The sequence below is a fragment of the Lagopus leucura genome, unplaced genomic scaffold, assembly GCF_019238085.1.
Source record: "Lagopus leucura isolate 7727_CA_CO unplaced genomic scaffold, USGS_WTPT01 Super-Scaffold_100009, whole genome shotgun sequence".
Lineage (NCBI taxonomy): Eukaryota > Metazoa > Chordata > Aves > Galliformes > Phasianidae > Lagopus > Lagopus leucura.
Genome location: NW_024962266.1, coordinates 22,761,927 through 22,785,734, shown reverse-complemented (window position 1 = coordinate 22,785,734; position 23,808 = coordinate 22,761,927). Strand labels below are relative to the sequence as shown.

Below are 23,808 nucleotides of genomic sequence, written 5' to 3'. Positions count from 1 at the left end.
TCTTCCCTTCTTGAAATATTGTTATTTTTTATTTTCAAACAAAAGAACTGCAGTACAGGAAGACTGAAGGTAATTTACCCATGCTTTACAGCAACACAGATCACTTGTTATGGAAATGCTGTTATTTTCCTTGTTTGCTTACACACATGTGAGGTGTTTTCAACCTGCCTAAATTTAGTTTTGAAATATGCTGTGTCAAGAGGTTCTGTATATCAATTTTTGGTAAGCATTATGGAAAACATACCTTTTATCATGTAAGAGTTTTGTATTTCAGTTTTATTTGTATTTCCTTATTCTTTTGTCATAAGAAATTAAATGTTAATTGTTCACGCACTGATCATTGTAGTTATCGTTTCTTTATAAAATCTTTTAATATTTTAATTCTTTTTTCATGTAGAACATTTTTGTTTCTGTAGTAGATTTTGCACATTTTTAAGCCTTTTTGATTTTTTTCTCATGAGGAGGATGAGGACACTCAACTTTCTATGAAGTACAAAAGAAAGACTGCCACCAACCCTTCTTACACTGTCATGCTTAGCATTATTTTTTAGATCATAGCTTAAGCCAATCTGTGTGTTTCAAATGAGGCTGCGATTTGATATAGAAGGTAGATTACTTCACATCTATCTACTGCAGCATTCATATTCTGCATATTCTGCTACTGGGCACCCTGGACTAGGCAGACATTTGTTCTAATCCATTCAAATAGTCCCTGTGTTCTGATGTTTGGTTACAGTGCTGCAAATCAACTACTTTTGGCTGGTTCCTCTGAACTTCTCAGACCAGCTTTCTGCAATAAGCCATAAGTTTGTCAGCTTCTGTGTTTAGGTTCTCCATGTCACAAGTTTGGGATAAAGTCTGCTGGAGAATGAAAAGGATTAAGACTAATGAGTTACCTCCAGGTGCTTCTTGGTTTGCCTTCTTGGTGTTCTGCTCAGTGGCCCTTGATGTCTCACACCTGTAGAAATGTGGGATGCAGCAAGATAACCAGTTCAGTTGAGTTTCTTCAAAAATCAGGCCCACATCATTCTTACAATTCAAACATGACTTTATTAATTGTCAAAGGAGGTTTCAAGAACAGGTCTGAGTGAGTACAGACTGCCTGAACTTGCTTATTTTTTAACCTGTAAACCAACTTCTATCAATATTTACATAATCACTTCATCTTTCTCATAAATTGAACATGAAGATCAAATGAAAGTATTTATCTGACTTTAATGTGATAGTGCTGAGTTGCTGTTTTGAAGGAGAGCTTTTTATTATTCAAAGAATAATTATTCCTTGAAAAACGTTTGTCAGGTATGGTATGAGCACATTCTAGTATGAAGAACTTCCTGCCTTCTTTTAGGTGGCATTAGTTGTTAAATAAAGAGCTGAATTAAATAAGACAACCAATTCTATAGTCATTTTTTTTTTTTTTTTTCTGTAAATATAAGCCTTCTGGGAAACTGAACTCTCATTCTTTAGCTTTGTCATGAAGAAATTTAAAATAGGGTAAATTACCTGACTATTTTACTACTAGTACTTATAGTCTTGGTCATTAAAATAACTCCAAATGTCACTGGTATTTCTGCTCTCCTAGGCAAATTTAATTTCTCAAATTGAGTTAGGCTTTCTTAAATTCTTTCTGAATGTTCACAATGTTCACATGTATATCAACAATAAAGCTCATTTCCTAATCTACACAAATATGTAGCTTTGCAGTTGACTAGGCTGTATGCATAGCTGAATCCCAGTGTTGGGGAAAGGAAGTACATCTGCCTCCTGTATCCCCCTATCAGCAGGAAAAGATTTCTAATCAGGCAATTTGTAAGGGTATTGGGCCCAGACTTGCAGATGTTCCCACATGGTAAAGAGCGATTTGCAGATGTTTATGAAATGCTGCAGTGTGTGTTTGTAAACAAATTCCAGATACGTTTTGTTCAACAAAGATGTTTGCCAGAAGTTACTGACAGCACGGGTTCTTTATTTAAGGCATGTCAAAGTCATGGAGATACTACAGGAAAGTGTACTGGTAAATGTTTAGCACTCTAAGACATTAACTACTTTGCTTTTTATTTATAGAGATGAATAATGGTTGCTACAGAGAAATAATACAATAATCATTACAGTATATTACTGCTAGTCTCACACTCACCTTATTTCCCACTTTTTAAGTTATGTAGTTGAAACAATCCCCACTGGAAGAATTTGCTGAAGAAGAGCTGCTAATATCTTTTTGGTGCTTGCAGCTTTGATCATGTTCTGTTGCATAATTTGCCATATAAGGAAATCTGAGAAATATTAATGAAGCCTTTATACAGCCAGAAGATATAATTTCAGAAAAAGAAAGAGAAACAGCACTGTGTTGGGTATTCCAGTTGCCACTTCTTAATGGTTTACCATTTCCTAGCCATATTTCAAACACTTTTTTCTTTGACAGATAATCAAAGCTTTTGAAAGTTACTTACCTCAAGCCTCCCAACGTTTTTCTTTCAGAGAAGTTCAAAGCACCCTATTAATTATTAGCACTTGTGAGATGAGGTTTTTGAATTTATAAGAAGTAAAATGAGACATATTGTGAATTTAAATAGGTTTTATACTGAGATTTGTAAAACAAGTTTCTGCAAGTTTCTTTAGTGCTGTTGTCACCGTATTTGCAGAAATCTGATGCCAAAAAAACCAACGACCAAACAAAAAAAACCTCCCAACAAATAACACAACCAAAACCACATCAACCTCAATGCATTTATATGGCCTACTCAGCATTAGCATTTTTTTAAAGTCCAGTTTAAGTTCATGAAGATAGCTTTTACATTCAGCTTCCTGTGCTAAAAGATTTGATCTCCACGTGGGGCCACTCACAGGCCTGGGAAACTGACCTGCCTCACAAGCAGGATTATTGAATAGGATACCTAATAATGATAGCTGTTATCTGTCACAGAACTGGGCAACTTATCTAGCCTTTTCCTTCCTCCTGCTCTTCTCTTCTCCAGCAACACCTGCTTAGGAGTAAGAGCAACAGAGTGAAAGGACCGTATCATCTTTACGTTTGCTTTTTTTAAGAGCTAGGATACCACTATAGCAGAGCAACACCAAACCTTGGATGAATCAGGTGCTACAAGACATGGGGAAGAATTTGGTACAGACATTTACTGCTAGCATCGTTCAGATCCAGCAGTGCTGCCACTGCGCTCCAGCAGACCCACCTGCCTGTTTGCACCATGCTACATCACTCCAGTTTCTGGAGGGTTAATTGTACTGCCCTTTTCCAGAACTGTGTGATTGTATAGAAACCAGCTCAGCTTTCTCAAGTAATCCCCAAATGTAGTTGGCATGCAGAGCTTTGACACAGAATTGCTATGTTTAGTTTGCATTGTACCTGAGATAATAAGTCTTTCCAACCTCAAGCTGTGTCTGCAATTAATCTACCATAGAGGTAAACCAAATCAAACTACAAGGAGCTGAGAATTGGAATTGGCTATAGGTGCACATTCACGTGCCCCATATCCCACTTTCCTTGTCATGTTGTCTCAGTAATTCCTCTTTTTTTTTTTTACATTGCTACCGAGGGCAAGTTTGTCATTTAAGAACTTTGGAGTGCCATACTTTTTAACATCAGTTTGAAATACGTTTGGTGGGGTTTGTTCTTAAATAGTAATTTTATGATTTGTGCGTCAAAATTGTTAGCACAACTCTGATGAGTAAAGATATTCACATATGAATGTGTTCAGTAATGTGCTTTCGTGATTGATTCTAGTTTAGGTCAAATAATGTGTTAAGGTTAGAGGAAACACTTATATAATGTGGTACATATGGTTCCTAATATACCTGTCCCTATTCTTGCAGCATGGTTAACTGGCTAACTTCATAGATTTTCAGTGGCAAAAACCAACCATTAAAAAGAGTGTGGGTAGAAAATAATAATCTTGAAATACTATTGTTACATACACAAGCTGACTTTATTTCATTTGCTTGCTAATTCACACAGCTGTTTACTAAGCAGTGGCTCTCTTGGTCGTGAATGAGAACTGGCAAGATTTCACTTTTATGTATTATTTCATAATCACCTTGAAAAATGTGTTGAATTTCAATCTCTTCAAAAGCAAGAGGAATACCAGTTCCTGTGAAACACTAAAGCAGAACAGCAGGAATCCATTGCAAAGAAAGCCCAACTGGATTCATTACAGGTTTGCTGATATGTTTTCATTTGCAGTAAGCAGTAAAGCTACCCTGCGATTACAGTAAACTTTAGAATAGGATAACACCTATCAAGTGGCTATTATGTTTTCATGCATATAATCTGCACATGAGATAGCATACACTTGATGAATGAAATATTCCTTAAATAACCTATACAAATCCAAAGTCGGTGTGGTTTCTTTAGGGAACCTGTCCATGTAAAATAGGATTGGGAGATAAACTTGCCTGGGGACTGCTTACCTGTGCCTGCAGTCTGTAGTACTGCTGAATCACAGATGGTTTGAAACTGCACAGAAGCACGTTATATCAGGCAGTTATTTATATCTAAGGAGTACAAATAGTTATTAGTTTGATCGTAGAGCTTTCTCTGTATAAACCTTCGAGTAGGTAGAATTTTGGTTCGTGTTCTGAATATTTGAAATAATTTGTATGCATTTCACATTCCTATAAATATTGTATCAATGTAGCATTTGCACAGTTAAAAAACTGCTGAATATGGTGTATTAGTAGTGTGCTCAGTAGTGTTCCTGTTACTACATTGCTGATGCAAGGGACTTAATGGATCAAATTTGCTTTGCTGACACTTTTATGTTAGAAAACAGGAATTCTTAAACAACACTTAAACCTTTTGCTCCACAGTAATTACACTTTGTGAGTAAAATAAAACACCCCAATGATCTAATGATTTAATTTGATATGAAATTCTAGATTATGTTGTAGTGTTTATTACGTAAAGAATAATATCAGCTATTTGTGTGGGCAGTGCTTGGGTGGAAGAAATCCTCAATGGCTTTAAAACTCAGTAAACTAAATAACTCAAAAAATAAACTCAGTGACTTTTTGAAAGGGACTATTTCGGGAAGTAGAGGGAGAGACACTATTCTCAACTAAGAATTTAAAGGAATTCTTTCAATGAGTAATTATAATTATGGCAGTAATTAATAGTTGATTAATTTCAACAACCTTGGGGAAAAAAGTTATTCCGAAAGTAGTACTAAAATCCCCAAATTATTTTTGATGTATTCCAATTAAGAAAATGTTAACTTTGTAGTGAAGGAATCAAAATCTGCCTTGCTGTGTACAAGACTACCATTGACTGATGGAAAACATGCCTTCTGCTAAATGAAAAGTAAACAAGAAGCAAGGATAAAACCATATCTTTAAATTGTTCACATTTGAGAGCCAAGGAAAAGTAGAACTTCAACCCAGAAAAAAAAAAAATGCAAAAATCATGTTGCCTAATGCACACGATGGAGATCATCACTGAACTTAGAGATGGCCCAATTTTCACTTGTCGCACTTAACCCTGGCAGTTGCAGCACTCCACAACTAGCTCTTTTCCAATCACTTGTGAAATGCAGGGTGTTGAGGAGAAGGGTGGTGCTATGCAAAGCTGCTGATGTGCTCCCCCATAAGATTTTGTGCTTGGTGGAGTCACTGTGGAAGGCTGTCTCCTATGGCCAAGGGTCTGTTGCCATTGCAAAGATGTCAGTGGTTGAGTCAGGAACTGGATTCGTGCCTCTTGACAATTAGACACAGTGATATTCAGGTTTTTTTTTTCTTTAGACAGGTCCATCCACAGCAGTTACTGCAACCACAAAAAATAGGCACGAAAAAAAACCCAAAATATCTCTGAAGAATGGATTTGATGTAGTACCACACCTGATGGATTTGGGGGATACTTGGGAATTAGAGAAACGTCAGATCCAAGTTAGAAGCCACAGCTGTATTGCCTCTGTGCCAAACCTGAATTAATTCACATAGTCTAGTTTGTATCTCCCATCTGTAGCTGGCTTTCTTTGGCCTTTTCTGGCTCCCACCAGATAAGCCAATGTCCATCAAAATATGGTATGGACATCTCTTGAAATACAGGTCTGGAAGCCCCTGCGAAATCAGCAGTGAAATGTGAAAGGTGTAATTTTCACAAATGGCAAAAATACTGTTGATAGATTTCTTTTATAACCTAGCCAGTATTCTTGAAAGAATGTAGTATTCTTATACTGAAAGCAATAGAGGATGATTGTACTACATATTCTGTAGGTCAGATCTGCTGTTGCTTATTCAGTGTAAGTATGGATTAAGTCTGCCTCTTGAAAGCCTTCTGCATTTAAAATTAAATTTGATCTGCCCCAACCATAACTAGCTGAATCAACATCTTTTGGCTGGTGCTATTGAGGTTACTCAGAAATATCTTTTAGTAAGCATTTTGTTGGTAGTCATTCTGCATTTAAAAACTTTGTCAAAGAAAGGCTTTTGAAGATATCCGGTGTAGACTTGTGTCAGAATGGTGTACCCGACAGCTTAAGCTAGTTATCCTGCTTTTATTCAGTGCTTCACATCTTGGGCAGATATTGGAACCATGTATGTGCAGATTGTTCCCTTCCTTTTCTACCACTTCTTCCATCTGCCCCATGTTACTAGAAAAACAGGTGCAAAAAATTGGCTTTTTTTTGTGGGTTCCCCTCCCCCTCCCCAGAATTACGCAACATGGGAAATGTTCACAGCACTTTAAGAACTCACCCTTCAACTTCTTCCTCCAGTTTCTTATACATTTCAGAAATGCGTGAGATCCTGAGAAAGAAAGCTGTAGTATGACACAGGGCATCAGCTTTTGCTCTTCAGTTTCCCCCGTGTCATCAAATCCTTATTTCTTCTTCCTTGGTAGGAAATGTTCCCTCCCTCCTCTAAGCCTTTGCTGATCTAGAACTTGAATTCCTCTGTAGTCTTCAGCCGGCATTTCATCGTCTCCCATTATTCATATGTAGACCTAATTCTCTGAGTCATCTCTTATGGCATGGACTTTCTCAAACAACGGCCTTTTTTTGGATGTAGTTCTGAGGACTCGCTGAGTCCTGTGGCTGTTATTTACTCCTTTCTCTGCTAGTGGGAGATGTATGTGATGCATCACACTTTTCCTTACTATTAATGTGTTTTATGCTTTTATTTGGTTTGGGTTTTTTTGTTTAAAGAAGTATTGCTACTATAGCAACTGTAGCATCATGTGATACTTTTGATACTATCAAATGCCAAATATTTGTTAAGGAATAGATCAGTGTATCAGATGAAATTCACTGTTTCTTTCAATGTTTCTAAATAAACATATTTTTCAGTGAACATATTTAGCACTGTTAATTTTTTCAGCATTTTTTTCCTTTATGGTGAAGAGTATTCTAGTGGAGAGGTTAGAAATTGTAAGTACAGTAAAAAGAGTAATGGATATATATATTTTTTTTCCTGCTTTACTGCATTTGAAACACAACTTGCATCTTTTTTCTTCTTTTATGTAGGAAAACTGTTCATACCTTCTTGGATATTTTTAGTTTCACTAAAGGGATACAAAAAAATTCAATTTCCATTTGTGTCTGAATATATATCCTTGGAGATTGTCCATGTTTAGGTAATAAATACATTTTCTTAAAGTAAATAATGAAGTTACACTTTTAGGTTCAAGACTGGAAAGAAATATTACCTATAAAACAAAAAATAAGTCATATTCTGTCTTCCTACAAACTCATAAGGTAACACCAGTATCTGGACATGAGGGATCAATGTTCAGAGCCAGATGATGTCTTCAGTTTTCTTCACTTGGTTTCAGAAAGGAGGTATAAATGATCTTGGACTGATAATTGGATCTCTATCTGCATTCTTTTTTTTTTAAAGTGGATTAGATATTACAGATTTCTCATCATCTTCTCATGCTTGATCAGCAGTAAGTTGACAACTTTGTCATGGGCAAAGCACCTTTATGTACTTTTTTATTTCTGCTTCCTTTTGGGCCTCCTACTGTCTGCTCAAACTGAGCATTCAAGCAAAACATCCTTTGCAGTACATACAGACTTTGTGTGAACATCTTCACTGCTTATTGTACTTTGATGTATTTGCATATAAGAACAAGGCTTTTTCTACTCTCAGCTTTGATGCCATTCCTCTGCTTAAGTACATCAGTTTGGACACGTATATGGAAAGAGGCGTGAGGTATTTAGGTGTACTTGGCCTTCTGACCCAAAAGAAGTTAATGGTGCATTAGCCAAGGAATTGCATCTAGAAGGTTAAGAGCCTGGTAGCCTCTGTAGAAAAAGAAGCCTATTCAGTAGAAGTAACAACATACAAAATGAAAAACAAATAATGGCAATGCTTCCTTCTTATTTGCACAACCTAGTGCTTTTTCTAGTTGTTAACATGAACTGGCAGTTTATTTTTCCTGAGCAGTTTCAGAACCTTTGCAAAACTCAGGATTTACCTGCTAATCTCTGCAAAAATTGCGTCTGTTTTTTATTTTGTATGCATTCTTGGTTATGAATATCTTCTCAGTGTTGTGAGACAGTCTCTTGACAAGCAGTCTGTTGGTCAAACTGTGGGAGTAAAGTAATTGAAGTGGCAATTACTGTAAAGATGCTACATTTCAAATTGTGTTTCTAAATAATAATACAAGATGTTACTATTTTTCAGAACTAGACCAAGCTGTGAGAGAATGTGGTATTATGACATTCTAATTGTTCTGCTTGATCTGTAAAGCAGGCAGGGGTGACAGTGTGGGCACACAGTACCTGAACATGAGACATCAAGTAAGGTTGGTACCATGGAGGGTATTTCTCCAAAACCTTGGGATCTGTAGTCTTAATTTAATTTTTTCCTTTTCTCTTCTGACTACAGATAGTGTGAGTGAAGTACATTTCAGATTGACAGCGCTATGCAGTGTGTTCAGATTCTGAGGATCATGCCCAGTCCCTTCTTCAGGATGTGTGTTGTGAAGACCAAACTGACAATTGCTGCTGCTTCTTTTTTTCATTGCATTTTTGAAGCCAGTGGAATTGGAATTCCGAGTTCCTGACTGTTGCTGCCATAGAACGTTTAGGATAGCTGTAGAGCACTCAGAACTTCTTGCAGACTTAAGTTCTACCAGTGTTGCAGAAGCCTAGGAACATTGTTATCTGAATCTTTTAATTAAAATATTGAAAGAAAAGTGGAACATAAAGAGCTACTAACAACACAGATTTCTAGGAATTCTCCTATAAAAGCAGATAATATAACTTTATATATAATAAATATAAATTTTGATAATATTACACTGTTTGCAGTTCTATGATTGGTGGAGAAGACACTGTTATTGACATATCCTTCATAATAGTTTCCGGTCCAAAACATAAGTTGAACAAGATTCATCTATGGACTTGTTACATTAGGAACTACTGTTGAACACCTGAGCAAATTTCTGTTTATTGCAGACTGTACTGAGAGTCCATATTCACTTCTTTGTATGGGCATACAACAACTATATTGTTCAAGGATGATGATGGTCTTTGCTACAATACTTGAAAACTTCTCTTGGCCTGTGGAGGATGAAAATCTGGTTATTAGATCTTTAAGCAGTATAAATTATCATCATAATTGGCCAATATCCAGATAGGGGAAGTATGGTAGCTGAAAAGATAGGTTTTAAAATTCTGTAACAATTTTACTCTATTTGGCGTTAATTTAGCCATTAAGTTTCAGGAAGCCACTCAAAATAAAGCAGTTTTCACAGTGTATATTTTAGACTTAGTGGCTTGATTTTGATGTGTGTATGGGAACTGCTGAGTCACAGCCCGAAGCACTGATTGAGCATCTGGGGAAAGGACTGGCTCAGCCCTGGGAGCACAGGTGAAGGCAATTCAGCTGTGTGACCAGAAAGGGGTGGAGCCCGGCTGCACCTTTAGACCTCATTTAAGGGATGACTGTGCCTGTGGAAAGATCTCTGGTTGGAGATCTCTCTCTTGCGGAGTCTTTCTGGATCTTTGGAGATAGCTGAGCACCTTTACTTTTCCTTTTAGCTACCATTCTGTCTCTCCGTGGTGGTCTCTTTCTTGTTACGTTCCTGTACTGCTTTTCCACTGTATTAATCTTTCTGATCATAACAATGGATCATTCAGAATTCAATTCCTATTCTGGTCAGAACCTGAAGTAGAATATTTAGATTGTTCAGAACTGTTTAGAAGAGCCAGCCTATGCTAGATTCATAATCAAAGGTGAATCAAGTTTGTTTGTTTTGCTCATTTCCCTTTGAAGAATGCTGGTTTTTTTTTGACTTATTTTTTGACTGCACAGAAGAGATGAAATTAACATGAGAATTGCCATGTTTGGAAACCAGTTTGTTTGCTCATCCTATTGTTAAGAGTGGTAACTTAACAGCAATAGTAGTTCTCTTTTGTGAACTATAGCAAGAATCCTAATTTGGTCCTGATAATAGAATGAGCTGAGAGACGTTTTGATGACACTTCAAAGAAATCCTTTGACAAAGATCAGTTGCAGCAATTGGGCCTTTTTGGGTTATTTTACCTTTCCACTCATGTATCCTTGTTAGGCAGTAAGCCTGATTACGATGTGGGTTTTCCAGGCAAAGTTCTGTCTGTTTTCATGCAGCTGTGCTCTCTGCTACTTAATGTTGCATGGGGATAGCTGCTTGCTGCCATCTCCCTGGATTCTGAAGTTCATCACAGCTGGAAGTGGGTTTGTTATTTACCCAGTGCAGGGAATAACTATTACTTTCTGCTTCTCTAGAAGGTGCAGGCATTTTTGTTTTTTAGAAAATGTACCTGAATTTGCATGATGTTTACTGTGGCAAATACTGTTTTCAGCTTTGCCTAGATTAAAAAAATTGTTTGCTTTACCCTTTGAACTTGAGAATAGTAAGAAGCTATGGAAGTTTCTAAGTCTTCCTGCTAAGACAGAAGAAATTCCTTGTAACTGATTCTGTTCATTCTCACTCTTTTGATGTGGAGCTTGACCATAGTGATGAATGCAGGCACTGAAAGACACTATCCAGGTTGAATTTTAAAACCTTGTTTAACAACTTAGAGTTTTTGTTCACCTACAGATTTTATTCTTGTTAGAAAATTGCCACTGAAGTTTAATACTGTGGTAGAAGTAAATGGTAGGGATTTGCTGGGCACTCCAAGTATTGAAGGTATGAAGAAACAGTATAAATAGCCATGTGCCTTTCAACCTATAAGGAAAATAATTGACCAAATAAGACTTACAGTATGAGAAAATTTCTTTGCTAAATTACTTTTGCCTTTTCTTGTCTTATCTGACCTTTTTTCCAAAGGACAGCTTGTTCTTGAGAATAGTGCAGTACGTTCTTCAGTTAATCTTCTTTCATTTTGTTTGAGATTGGAGTGCTATTACCCCACCCCACAATGTTCCCTTATGCATCCTTACCATCATCCAGGAGCAACTACATGGGGTTCCTAACTTGTGAAGAGAAGGGGGCCTTCAGCACCGTGTAACATGGTTCTCACCATCTAATGATTGTAATGTATTGCGAGCAGAATTTGCTGCATCTGCTGAACACACGAGTATGAAGCCATGTCTTTTTTGTAATACAGCAGTGCAAGCTCAGCTTAGATGTTCTCTATATCTGGTAAGGGAGGCACACCAAATGGGACATGATGTTGTTGTGTAGTGTTGTCTGTTTGTCCTACAATCGTCTTGAAGCGGCAATGCTGTTACCTTTCCTCACTTCATCTTTGTCTAAGTGGTACTTCCCAGCAATCTTTCAAGAATTAGAAGCCTATAATTTTTAGTTGAGACTTGCAAGTGAGCATTTACCAAGACGAGAAGTTCAGTCTTCTTGCTGCTGTACTCAGCTGCCTCCCATCTTTCACTTTGGTCCTTGGCTACCCTAGCATTCCTGGAGGAGATCTGCAGGTTTTCCCTGAGTGTTGCTTTGTATTTTGGACTTGATGTGTTGAACTGCAAACAATGAATTTGACTAACTGCTACAGATACGTGGGGTCCCTTAATCAAAGTGGCACTGAACTGCAACTTAGGAGATTGTTTTTCTGTGGCTGCTGTTGCTAATTGCATGATTCAGAGGGATAAATTGTATTGAGTGATATGATCATGGCCATACAGACATATGGATGCCCTGTTCAGGTCTAGGTCTGCCTCTGGTGTTACCAGCCAATAGCAGCATTGCTGATGCCTTTTGTTTACACTCTGCAGAGTTTAAAAATAAAATAAAATAAAACAAAAATATATATGGTTAAGCAAATGATTCTATATTTAAAGAAAACAATTACCCACAAATTGCTGTCTATGGGTAATCATTCTAAAACTAATAACATTGAGGTTGCAAATAATAATTTGGCTAAAAAATATTAGCACACGGTATTTCTCAATTTTTGTATTATGGTAAAATAGGAAAACATCTAACCTCTCTCTTCTGTTACAGGAGTTCTGAAAGAAAGTTTCAAATTCCTTCTATGGAAGACTGCAAATTTGTATGCCAAGTATTGACATAGATATACGTATTTCTAAATCTGGATTTATATACCTCTGAAAATATGGGTGTATAATGGAAGGGCTGCCAGACCCTTTAGCTGTGGTGTCACTAACACATTGATGTAATTTGTTACCTCAGCTAAGGTGTTTTGCCTCAAGAGGTGGAATACATTTATGTATGGAAAGGTCACTTTTAATTAATAAGCTGTTTTCATCATTCAGGGCAATATGAATTGCTTGTAACATTTGTGTGAAATAGTTTTCAATATAAAAATAAAACAAATTGAGCTTTGTGTCACATTCATCATTGCCTATAACCCATTTAAATGTCAAAAAATCAGTTCAGACCAAAATTCTATTTCTAGAAGCCTCAGTAGCTGTATTTATCAGAGTGAAATAAGATATTATCATCCCATTATTCCGTCATGCACCTTCTGCACTTGAAGACATAAAGTTTACTTCTGGTTTTGCCTAACACAGAGTATAACTGTTCTATTGTTAAACGTTTTTGTCCAAACAGTAATTAATGAAGAAAATGAGCCAGTGTTGGAAGAATAAACAGCTAATTATATTATTGTGTATCTCTTTCATTAAAATGTATAATGCAATATACAAATACTAAATTATTTTCTTCTACATCTCTCAAATGGGAATAAAAAGTCACTGTTTTTGCATTCCTATTTGGAAACAAATTTTGTACACACTGTAATTTACTAGACAGTGTAATTTGACTGAGAGGACAAGGTTTTCAATATATGCACTAATGGTGCATTTGGACAAAAGCTGTGTGGTAGTGTAAAAAATGTGTCCTTGTATTTAATTTTGAAATAAAAACTGTATTTTTGACATTTTTCTTTGTTTAAGTTCACTTTCTGGGCCTTATTTGCTGAGAAAGCAAGGTCTGCACGATCACCTCTCCTTGAATATATTTCTCTTCTAAGGAATTTAAATTCACAAATGGGAGTGGGACCTAAATGTTCTCACAGATTCTAAGTTTACAGTAAGATGCATGAAAACGGGCAGCAGGATGGAGGAAAAAGGTGCCATTGATGTCCATGGGATATGCTGTGGTAGGTGTTCAGTTCTGGGCCGTCCATGCAAAGTATATGTATTGGAGAGTTCCAGTCAAACAAAGTAGATCCAGCTGAAGATTAAATTTCATTGCATAAGAGAGTGTTCAACTGCAGCACGTTAAAAAACAAAAAATCAGGCTGTGTGTTTTGTTGGAGAAGCTTTAATTTACAATGTTATTTTAACCAAATTCTTAAGTGAACTTTGAAAAGAAAGCTCATTGACTGATGGGAATTTCATATTATTTAGAGAAGCACATCCATCTATTAGCTTTTTAATTGTTTTTTTTTTTTCATGCTCATGCTTTATTTCTGCTTTTGCTGCAACAGGTAGTGACATAGGAGGCGATGAAATCATAGCAGGGAACGTGAACAAGTACACTGTTCTCCCAGCTGGTTATTCTGGACAGCCTAAAAAAGGACATCTTGTATTTGATGCCTGTTTTGAAAGCGGTAAGCATTTTCAGCATTTCTTTGTTACCAGACTGTCAGTGTAGTAACACATACATCACTCTTTGATAAAAAGCATCTTAAACTAAAGATTTGTATTGAACACTGTTTTACTCACTGATTTGCTTCAGAGATGACATAGTGCCCAGTAAGAGAGAATGTGAAGTCTTTTGCCTACAATACACATTTGAATGGGTCTTTCTTGTTAAACGTAGGTGCATAAATGGGTTTTCTTCTAGTGTTATATGCATCATTATACGTGCAGTATTTGTAGAAACAAATTGAAGATTCAGGATATTATAAATGTTATTACAGAAATTCTCAGGTTTGCTGTGGAGGTTAACCTGACAAAGTATCAAGCCCATCTTTATGTAGTTTTAAAAAAAAATTATAAATGTGTACTTGTTTTCTTCAAATATATTTCTTGTTTCAAACTGAAATAGATGCAGTTTCTGTAGTCCACTCTTTTATTGTTTTATTTTTATTGTGTTTCTTGTGGCTGAGTAATGTGTTGCTGAGGTTGTTCCAAGTTCTGCCTCTGATGTCAATGGGAGCAGATTTAGTTTTTAGGAAGCTATTACAAATTGAAAGAGAAACTATTTTTACAAAAGTTATAGTTAGTATACTGATTTAAATAATCTTTTTAATTATGTGTGTTTATGTGCGTGTGAAGGTATGTAGATAATATATGTATGAACATGCAGCTCAGCTTAAATCTTCATGTTGCATGTATGCTTGTCTAGATTTTTAGCTTACATCTATTGTTACTGGCTTACAGACCTGCAGAGTGCTGTTAAACACCATATGTACAAAAGGCATTTGGCAAGATAAACTATGGTTTCCAGCATGGTTTATGTGAGAGATGTTAGTAATGCCAAAACTGCTAGAGTGTCATGTAAAATGAGGTTTTTATGAAGAGTTAGATGCCTCAGGGTAGAATAGTAGCTGCCAGTTCCTGGATAAATATTAAACTGAGTTATTTAAATCCTCTGATTATTTTGTGTAAAAGGTGTAAATGACAGTTACTACTAAATAGTATCACTTCTTCTATCTCTGGAAGTTCTAACATTAACACATTTCTTAACTTATGAAATAGTATGCAAAATATTTTATCAATTTATGAATTTTTAAATCTGAAAACAGTTCATGAGGTTTGTTCATTAGCCAAGTAAGAAATTGAGCTTAATGTATGAAGCTGCTGTGCAGCGAAAAGAAGGATCAATTACAGCCATGAAATTGTATGTGAAGTAATGTGAAGAATGCTGTGGTGGTTAAATTGCAATTCTTGAACAGTAGAATTAACTGTATTTTTAAGATAAAGCTCTGATGTAGTTCAAAGGTAATGTTCTTAATTTGACAGTTATAGCATGTGCTAGAGGCAGATGCTGTATGAAATACTGTGTTTACACTGTAGGATGATGAGTCTCTGTTGCTTTGCATAGTCAGACACCTTCAAAATAGAAATACGAATAAAATTAATAACTTCGTTTATTTTTGCATGATGATGATGTATTAGCAAGAATACTAATAATGTGTTTATTTAACAATAAAGTGAATTTACAAATTATGTCAGCCAAATAATTGTTTACAGTAACTTAATGGGTCAAAACAAATTAACTGCTTACTGAATACTTGATCAAATCCTTATTAAGGCTACAGTCTATCCCCTAATATCAACCTAGGAGTAATATACGGCATTTCATAGCATCATAGAATATTCTGACTTGGAAGGGACTTACATGGATCATAGACTCCAACTCCTGGCTCCTTACAGGATCACACTGAGAACGTTGAACTCCTGCAGGCTGGAGTTTTTCCCTGGAAGTGGTCATGGTTCTGATAAAATTATGACAGGATGAAGCAAAACTGACTGACGTTGGTACCTAGAGAGTAACTTGATGATTTCCTTTCCAAATAAAAGCTATATTAAATGCAGTTCCACAAGTGGCTTTCCTATCCTTACATTCTGGGTTTCCTTGAAATATCTGGTTGATAGAACTGAAGGGTCCCTTCTGGATTTATTTTTCAGTGACTCTTTTATATTGCAGAAATGGAGGTATGTACCTTTTTAGAACAGAAAGATTACTAAACTTGTAGGAAACAGGGAAAATATTAACACATGTAAAAGAAATGTTAATTAATTATCTTTCATTTTTTTGTCGTGCCTGTCACTGTGTTAAGTAGTGTTGAGGTGTGTGAATTTGAGGCAGAGGTGTTTTCATGTAGTCTGAAAAGCAATGCCTATTTAGCTGTTTAGAAGGACCTTGTTTTTATAAAATCAAACTGAAATAGATGCAATTTCTTTAGTCCACTCTTTTATTGAAAAGCAAAATATACTACCTGTACTATTCCTGACAGATATTTGTCTTTCCTTCTTGCTGAGACTTCTAGTGAGGAATGTTTCAATAAGAAATCAGGAATCCACTCTGATAGTTCTGTTTGCTCATTATAAGAAACTTTTTCTTTCAATGAGAGATGTTCTCACCAAAAATGCATTAGTTCTTTTCCAGCGTGATAGGTACAAAAAGGAGATAATTCCTTTCTTTGGCTTAGTGGAAAGCTGTTATCTTCCCTTGACCTTTCACTCCTCAGGTTAAATAACTGCTATTTTTTCAATAGTTCCTCACTGGCCATATTTTCCAAATTTCCTATCTTTCTTTATTTCCTCTGGATTTCTTCCAGCTGTTCCACACCTTTCTTGACGTGCGGTGATCCTAGATGAACGCGATACTCAGATATGCTGATGTCAATACCTTGTAGACTTTATTGCATGATATGCCTTGCAATCTATTTACTTCTGTGACTCAGTCCAATCTTCTTCACAATAGCATGGCACTATTGACTTTATTAGATTTGTGATCCTTTGTACTCTCCAGAACCTTTTCAGATGAGCTAGCTAACTAGACTGTAGCTTGCACTTAACTTATTCTAGACGAATTTAATAGTAGTGAAAGAATATTTACTGTAAAATAAATAATTGAAAAGGATGAATAGAGGTTGAATCATTTATCTTATAAATAACAGATGGAGGAGTAAAGCAGAGAGAATATAATCCACTTGCAAATATCAAGGAATTTGACTTTGTGTTCCCATAGTTCGAGCTAATGTTCTAACAACTGGAATTTTCCTTGTTGTCTTTATTAATATTTAAGGATATGAGTCCAATAGAAACTTTTCACATTCACTTATTAGCATAAGAGAAGAAAATTTAGATTTCTTGTACTCATGTGTCACTATGTATTTTTTGAGTGCTGATTTTCCAAAGAAATATGAGTTAGCTTTGGGATGGAATAGGAACACAACTATCTCTACATAGAACTTTAAAAAGTTAATAAGTCTCATATTTGAAATGTATGAATTTGGGTCGTAATAGTTTCTTTTTGCTATTATTCATTAACACATTATCAAATTATCCTGCTGGAGTGCAGTGCTCTGCAAATGTTTCTCTTGTCCTCTGCTCTAGAAAAACTGAGAATTTTGCAAAATAAAATCCTTCTAGGAAAGGGCTGTGTTCACCCCTGCTGTACGAAGAAGTCCTTCCTAATTGTGTCAGGCCCAAACTTTGATGTTCTTTAGGGACTCTGGTACTGTAACATCTTCAGGGCAAATTGGTATTTCAGGCATTTTATTTTGTGAGGATCTAAATGACTTTTAAATTTAGTTTAGCTAGTTACCTGTACTATCTTGTATTGGCTTAGAACTTATTTCTGATGGCATTGGTTTAGTCAGTGGTCTCTTTAGTGGTTTGTTTTTATTTGCTCATTTTTGGAGATGATAAACTAGTATCCCCCAGTGATGAAAAAACTGCTTTTTTCTTCTGGGAACTTATGTAACAGCTTCACTTCCTTGTGCAGAAGATGATAATTCTTTATTAATTTTGTGACTCACATGAAACCTTTCAAATCTGTTTTGTGAAGTGAACAAAGAAAACATGAAGCAAATGTCTTGGTCTTTAAAAAGAATCTGGTATTTTTATGGTGCAGATGTCAGTTCAACCTTTTGTGATGAGTGCAAGTCTGATGTTCCCTCTCTACAAAAGGGAGGGTTTAGGCAATAATCCTGCAGCATGGGAACTTCAAGGGTTTGACCATAACTTTTGCAGGCTACAGAAATATTTTGTCAGGACTCAGATAGAAGGAAGGACCTGGAAGTGACATTATAACTTTCTTCTAAGCCCAAAGGCATGGCTAAACAAGCCACAGTATAATATTGTAAGGTATTAGAAATAATTCTGTAGCTCTGAAATGGACCACAAAATACGGAGAGATTGAAATCTGTGGATTTGAATTAATGTTTTCTTCTGAGAATGTTGGTGGCTTATTGGGTTCTTTGGGTGTTCAAGCAGACTTCCTTGCACAATCAGCTCTTAAATACGGAGAAACCACAAGTATGCTGGATTCTTGGAGTACTCTAGAGGGTGCCATCAGACAACATGGATGACTTGTTCTTTGAAATGCTGTCTGGAGACTGTTCTAGGAGGGTACAAAGCATGGCACATGCTGGCATGTATTCAAACTGTGTTTCTACAACCTTCAAAAAGCCTGCAAGAGGTGACATCCATTGAGCAATCATCTTGCTCACTGCACTGGTCATAGTGCTTTGATAGGACCAAATTTCCTCTGAGCTGAGAATACATGTGTACCAGAGAGGCTTGCAGACCACTTTTTTTTGTACTTGCAAAGGCTGTTTTTCAGGATATAGCTGTCTTTGCATCTTAGTCAGAGAGTGCTTTGAAGGCAGAATCAGAACGGATGTGTCTTTTTCCTTCCCCTGATTTTTGATGTAGAGAGCTGGCAAATGAAAACTGTTGACACTGCCAGCTATGTCTCCACTGAAGGTCAAAGCAAGGAGGATTAAAGTATTGTTCATTTTGTTTAGTATCATCTGGATTGTCAGTCTCCATAGGAGTGTTGGTTGGTCAGTCTGGCCTGTACACACTTCTGTATTAACCACAGCGCATTCTGCCTTGCCTGGAAGGGTGTCACGGGGTTAGAGTATAGAGTGTTAGGTGTTGAATTGCAAGGGCAGTTATGGCAATAGAGGAAGGAACAGAAAACAAAACCCTGATGTCCCAAACCTGACAGTTTCTGCTGCTTGTAGCTCAAATTGCTTGCTTTATCATTACATTTGAGGATTAAAGAGGAAGACTGGCTCACAGAGGTTCTTAAATCTCAGCATTCATGCTGTTAAATGCAGGGGCCTGTTATAAGGTTTTGAAAATACATATTTTTGTCTTGTTAGTTGAATATAATGCTGTTAAAATGTTAAAAATACTGTGTTTCTTGAAATTAGAAATGAAGCAGCCGTCTGCTTTTATTCTCGTTTCAACCAGTAGTGGAACTCCGCCAAGAGTCATTAAATCTCCCATCCTTTGGATGGATTCTTATTTTTTATGAAAAAAATGTTGTGATTGGGTAATTTGTGTATTGTGGCTTATGTTCAAAAGGTTGTAATTAAAGTTCTGTGAAATTTTAGATTCAACCTCAATTACTGTAAGCCTCATATTATTATGTTGATAGAAATACCACCACCTTACAGCGAATATGTTTGACAAACATAGATGTGTTGTTTCCTGCAGCTGGTTTATAAAATATTTCATATTAGAAATCTGATAAAAATTCAGTGCTGATGAAAATGGTTTCAATCAGCTGGAAAAAAAAATTAAGACATACAATGTATTAAAGGATCCCATGTGACTGAGAAGTACCCTCGTAAATTTTTTAAGGTTTTAAAAATCTTTCTGTATTTCAAAAATAGGATAATGCACTTATAAAGCACTTTAGGCAACACTTAAACTTACAGTAAGTGATTGTAATTCTGCTGATCTCATTGTAGCCACTTACAAGCGTGAAATAGGCCTTCAAGCTTTACCACCAAAGACAGTATAGGATGAATTACCATTTGGGGATACTTGTGTTCCAGTTGCTAAGACTTGATGTGTAACTTTAGAAAGGTAATATTAGATGAGATTAATCTTACTCGTGATTACAAAAGTACTGTGAAATTTGAGTTATAAGAAATATTCTGAAATGGGTATTTTTGTCTGTATAAATTTTTTTGTTTTTTTTTTTTAAAAGGCAACTTAGATGATATAGGAGATGATGCTTTTAGTATTATGGACAAAATAAAACTAAAGCGCACCATAGCAGGTAGTTGCATTTTGTCTATCTAATGTACTATTGCAATATGCTTCAAATTTGTAAAAAAAAAAAAAAAAAAAAATAAATGATCCTGACTGTGTGTGCATTTAAAGGAACAGAAATACCTTTCTTTCACCTTGATTTCACTGGCACTACTATAATGTACTAGATGGTGAATGAAGCAATACAAACAAGGGTAAAAATGACAGTAATAGAAATATAAAGTAAAAAAACAAACAAACAACACTGGTTAAGTTACTTTCTTCCATAAACATTGCCTGTAGGAGTCCAACCTGCTTTTTGGAGCAAAAACTTATTTTTGTTCCAGACTTCCTAATTCATGGTAGGCCCTGTTTAGGTAGAATTGCTAGATCAGGTAGATTTTTTTTGGCTTTCACTTCTATAAGAATGCTCACATGCAGTGTAGGAGCAAAATAAATGAGCATTAATATATTATAATTAGGGATGATGCCTGTTTTCAGCCTACTTTTGTGGCATTGAGGTGTATCTGATTAATGAAACAGTTTATTTTAGTTATTTTCTTACTTGTTGGCAGTAATTTATACCATATTTCACATAAAGATATTAAGTGGTTATTGCTTCCAGCAGGGATAATTTAACAAATGTTTCCCTCCTCTGAAAATGTCTGTTTCCAGTTCAGAGCGGTGTTATTCTATCAGAGTATCAATACTTGTGGGCTACTGCAGGTTAGAAGTCACGAAAAAATTAAGAACAAAAGATTGATTTAATATTTTTTATTTTTTAATGATGACCCTGGGCACAGATTAATGGATGTAGCATGCACAAAGTGATATCAGTTAACATACATGACATTACTCAGATGTCTCAAACTCCGGAAAAAGCATGTGAATGATTTATGGAATTGATATTAATCTCTTTCCAGTAAATGCATTACTAAAGTTACATGGGAAATTGATGTTACTGCTGTAATGCCAAATTAATTTCTTTCTTGCTAGGTCAGCATTTCAAATTGAACTAAATATTAACCTTTTAAATATCTAAACAGAACAAGTATGGAAGACGTTTTTACAAATGGAGGAGTGCTTTGTGTTGATGTGGTATCAGCGAACAAACACAGCATTAGTCAACTATATTAACTTAGGAGAAATGGATATAAGTGACTTATGGAACTAATGACAATGTGATAAGAACTGCCGAGTATAATAGTACTGGTAAAAATTAGGGGATTGGCTGTAGTTGGTGTGATATTCATTTTCGGTCAGTTTACTTGACAATCATGTTGTGTTCTTCAAGACTTAACCTTTCCTTCCACCTCTTACCATGTTTGCATCCCCACAGCAAATACAAACACAGAAGTGTTTGATTTGTTGTTTGACTGGCCTGAAGAAGGTTGAGAATAAGCAGCTGGAAATGGATATACAAGTGTCTTAGATTGGAGCAGTTCAGAGCAGAAATTCAATATTCTCTGTATGAGGAACAATCTATTGAGTAGGACTCCTTAGTCAGGAAAAGAGACAACTGGCAAAGTATATATCTATAATTCTCAGTTAAAATGGCACTGAATATTGAAGAGTGGCTCCCTGTCTCTTTGTACAAGAAGTAAGGACTATCAGATGAAAGTAGCAGATAACATGTGGAAGGCAAACAAAAGGCAGTGGTTACTTACATGTTGTTTAATTAAGTTGTGGAACTTGTTCCTTTGTGATATTGTGGATGCTAGTTTGTGTGTCATGGCTTTCATTGGCTTTCAACCAATAAAACACCTGATAAGATCAGGGAAGAAAAATAATTTGAGAGCTACTACGTATCAACACCTTCTCTGACTCAGAAGTTTCATAAGCTGCTTGTTGTAAATTGAGGAATTATTCAGGAGAGGTATCTTTAAATGATTGAGTTGTTCCCACTCTCTAATCCAGGGATCCCTTCCTGGCATTTTCTGCCTAGACTTTGATCTCACTTTAACCAGATGTGGATACATGTGGTTAAATGCTTAGTCATTTTTAGTTCATATGTTAATCTTTTATATTTGACTGTATTCTAAAAATAGATTAAAAGCTATGATCACAACATTAGCATCATTCAAATCTATAATTTAATCAGGTAACTTCAAGATTTTCCTTCCCATTAATGTTCCCATTCAAAATAATTTCTTACAAAGGTAATGGTTGAAGATGCTTTGCTATCATGAACAGCAGTTATCCAGAAATACCTTCTATATATTCCTAGTACCTACTTAGATACATTCACATCAAAGTTTCAGATTTTGGTGTTTTTTTGTTCTAAAATTGCTCTTTGACAGAAAATAAATTGTAGAAGATCAACAAGAAAAATATTGCGTACAGAGGTGATTATGGTGTTTTTCAGAATAAGTAGAAGAATTTTCATGTAAACGGGGTTCTGAGATAAATTTCCCAGTTTCCTTTTTCTGGCTCCATTCAGATTTTTCCATCTGGAAAAATGATAGAGGGAAATGTAAGAAAGAATAGCAGTGTCCTTGCCAGTATGAAGGAACATTACATTACATTGAGCAAATACCCTTATCTGAATGTACAATCACTGGAATAAATGCAGCTGTGTTTATTTCAGCATAATCAGATATATTTGAATATAAAATCATTGACATAAATGCAGCTGTGTTTATTTCAAACTGCACATGTTAATATGAACATGAATATAACATCAGTTAATCATTCATGAATGTACAGAGATAGGTATATACAGTGACACAACAGAGGGGCCTGTAACTGTTGAAAGTACCAAGAAAAAAAACACCCAGCTGAGTCTGTGATTTATCTAAGAATATTTATAACAGCATTGGATGTGGAGTTGCAGAATTCTACTTTGAAATCCCTGGATTTGAATGAACCTACAGTTACTCCACAGAGAAACAGGTGAACTGTTCTTTGGTTACTAAGGAAATGATCACTTTGAAATATTCTTCAAATAGAGAGCAGGTTAATTTTCTGTCGTAGTTGGGTTTGGGTCAGTCTCTTCTGGTGGATGTAGTTGATAGCATTGCAGACCCTATCTTTACCTTAGTTTTTCCTCTGATTTTGAGCCTTGAGAAGAGCTGCGAACCACTGTTACAGAATTTCACTTTGGGAGTTCTCAAATCAAGGGAAAATTCAGAGAAGAGCAGTGCCAGTGGGGAAAAAAATCAGTATTGTTTGTTTTATGAGGGATACTTCGTGCCCTTTCCCCGTTGTAGTTCTCTGCCTTCCCTGCGCTGTTTATTCTTATCTCTTCCTTTTTGAATCAGAGCTATCCAGAATTAGAATAAATTTGTACATGTTCTTTATGCAGATGATGGTATGTAGATGGATCAGAAAGAATTGCTGTACTCAGAATAAAGTGAAGTGCTGTCAGAGTAGTAAATATTTTGTGGCTAAGAGGTAGTTGTAAAGCTTTATTTTTCACCTGGGAGAAGACTGGAATATTCTGCTAGACTCAATAGTGGTATTTTGTTCAGTTAGTTCAATAACCTGCATTATTATTCCAGTTATGAAGAAGACAGCAGCACAAAAGACTTGGTTCTTGACTGCCTAGCAGCTTTGTGAAATGAGTGCAAAGTGATTGAGAAACGTTGAGTGCCTTGCATAAGTTTCGTATAAACCAAATGATGAATGAAATTTAGGAAATTTCATATCTTATCTTGTATTACATCTACTAGGATTTGATCCAGCAGTGATGTTACAAAGAATAAGGAGAGGGGCTGAAGCAGT

General features: G+C 35.9%; 1 protein-coding gene across 1 annotated transcript in view; it reads left to right on the top strand.

Annotated features, from left to right (window-relative positions):
* Window positions 1–23,808, top strand: part of AGBL4 (AGBL carboxypeptidase 4) — an 849,283-nt gene that overhangs the window by 2,245 nt on the left and 823,230 nt on the right. The window contains exon 2 of the mRNA XM_042873634.1: window positions 13,845–13,967. Within this exon, the coding sequence (XP_042729568.1) occupies window positions 13,845–13,967 (123 nt within the window). The remainder of the gene's footprint in view (window positions 1–13,844; window positions 13,968–23,808) is intronic.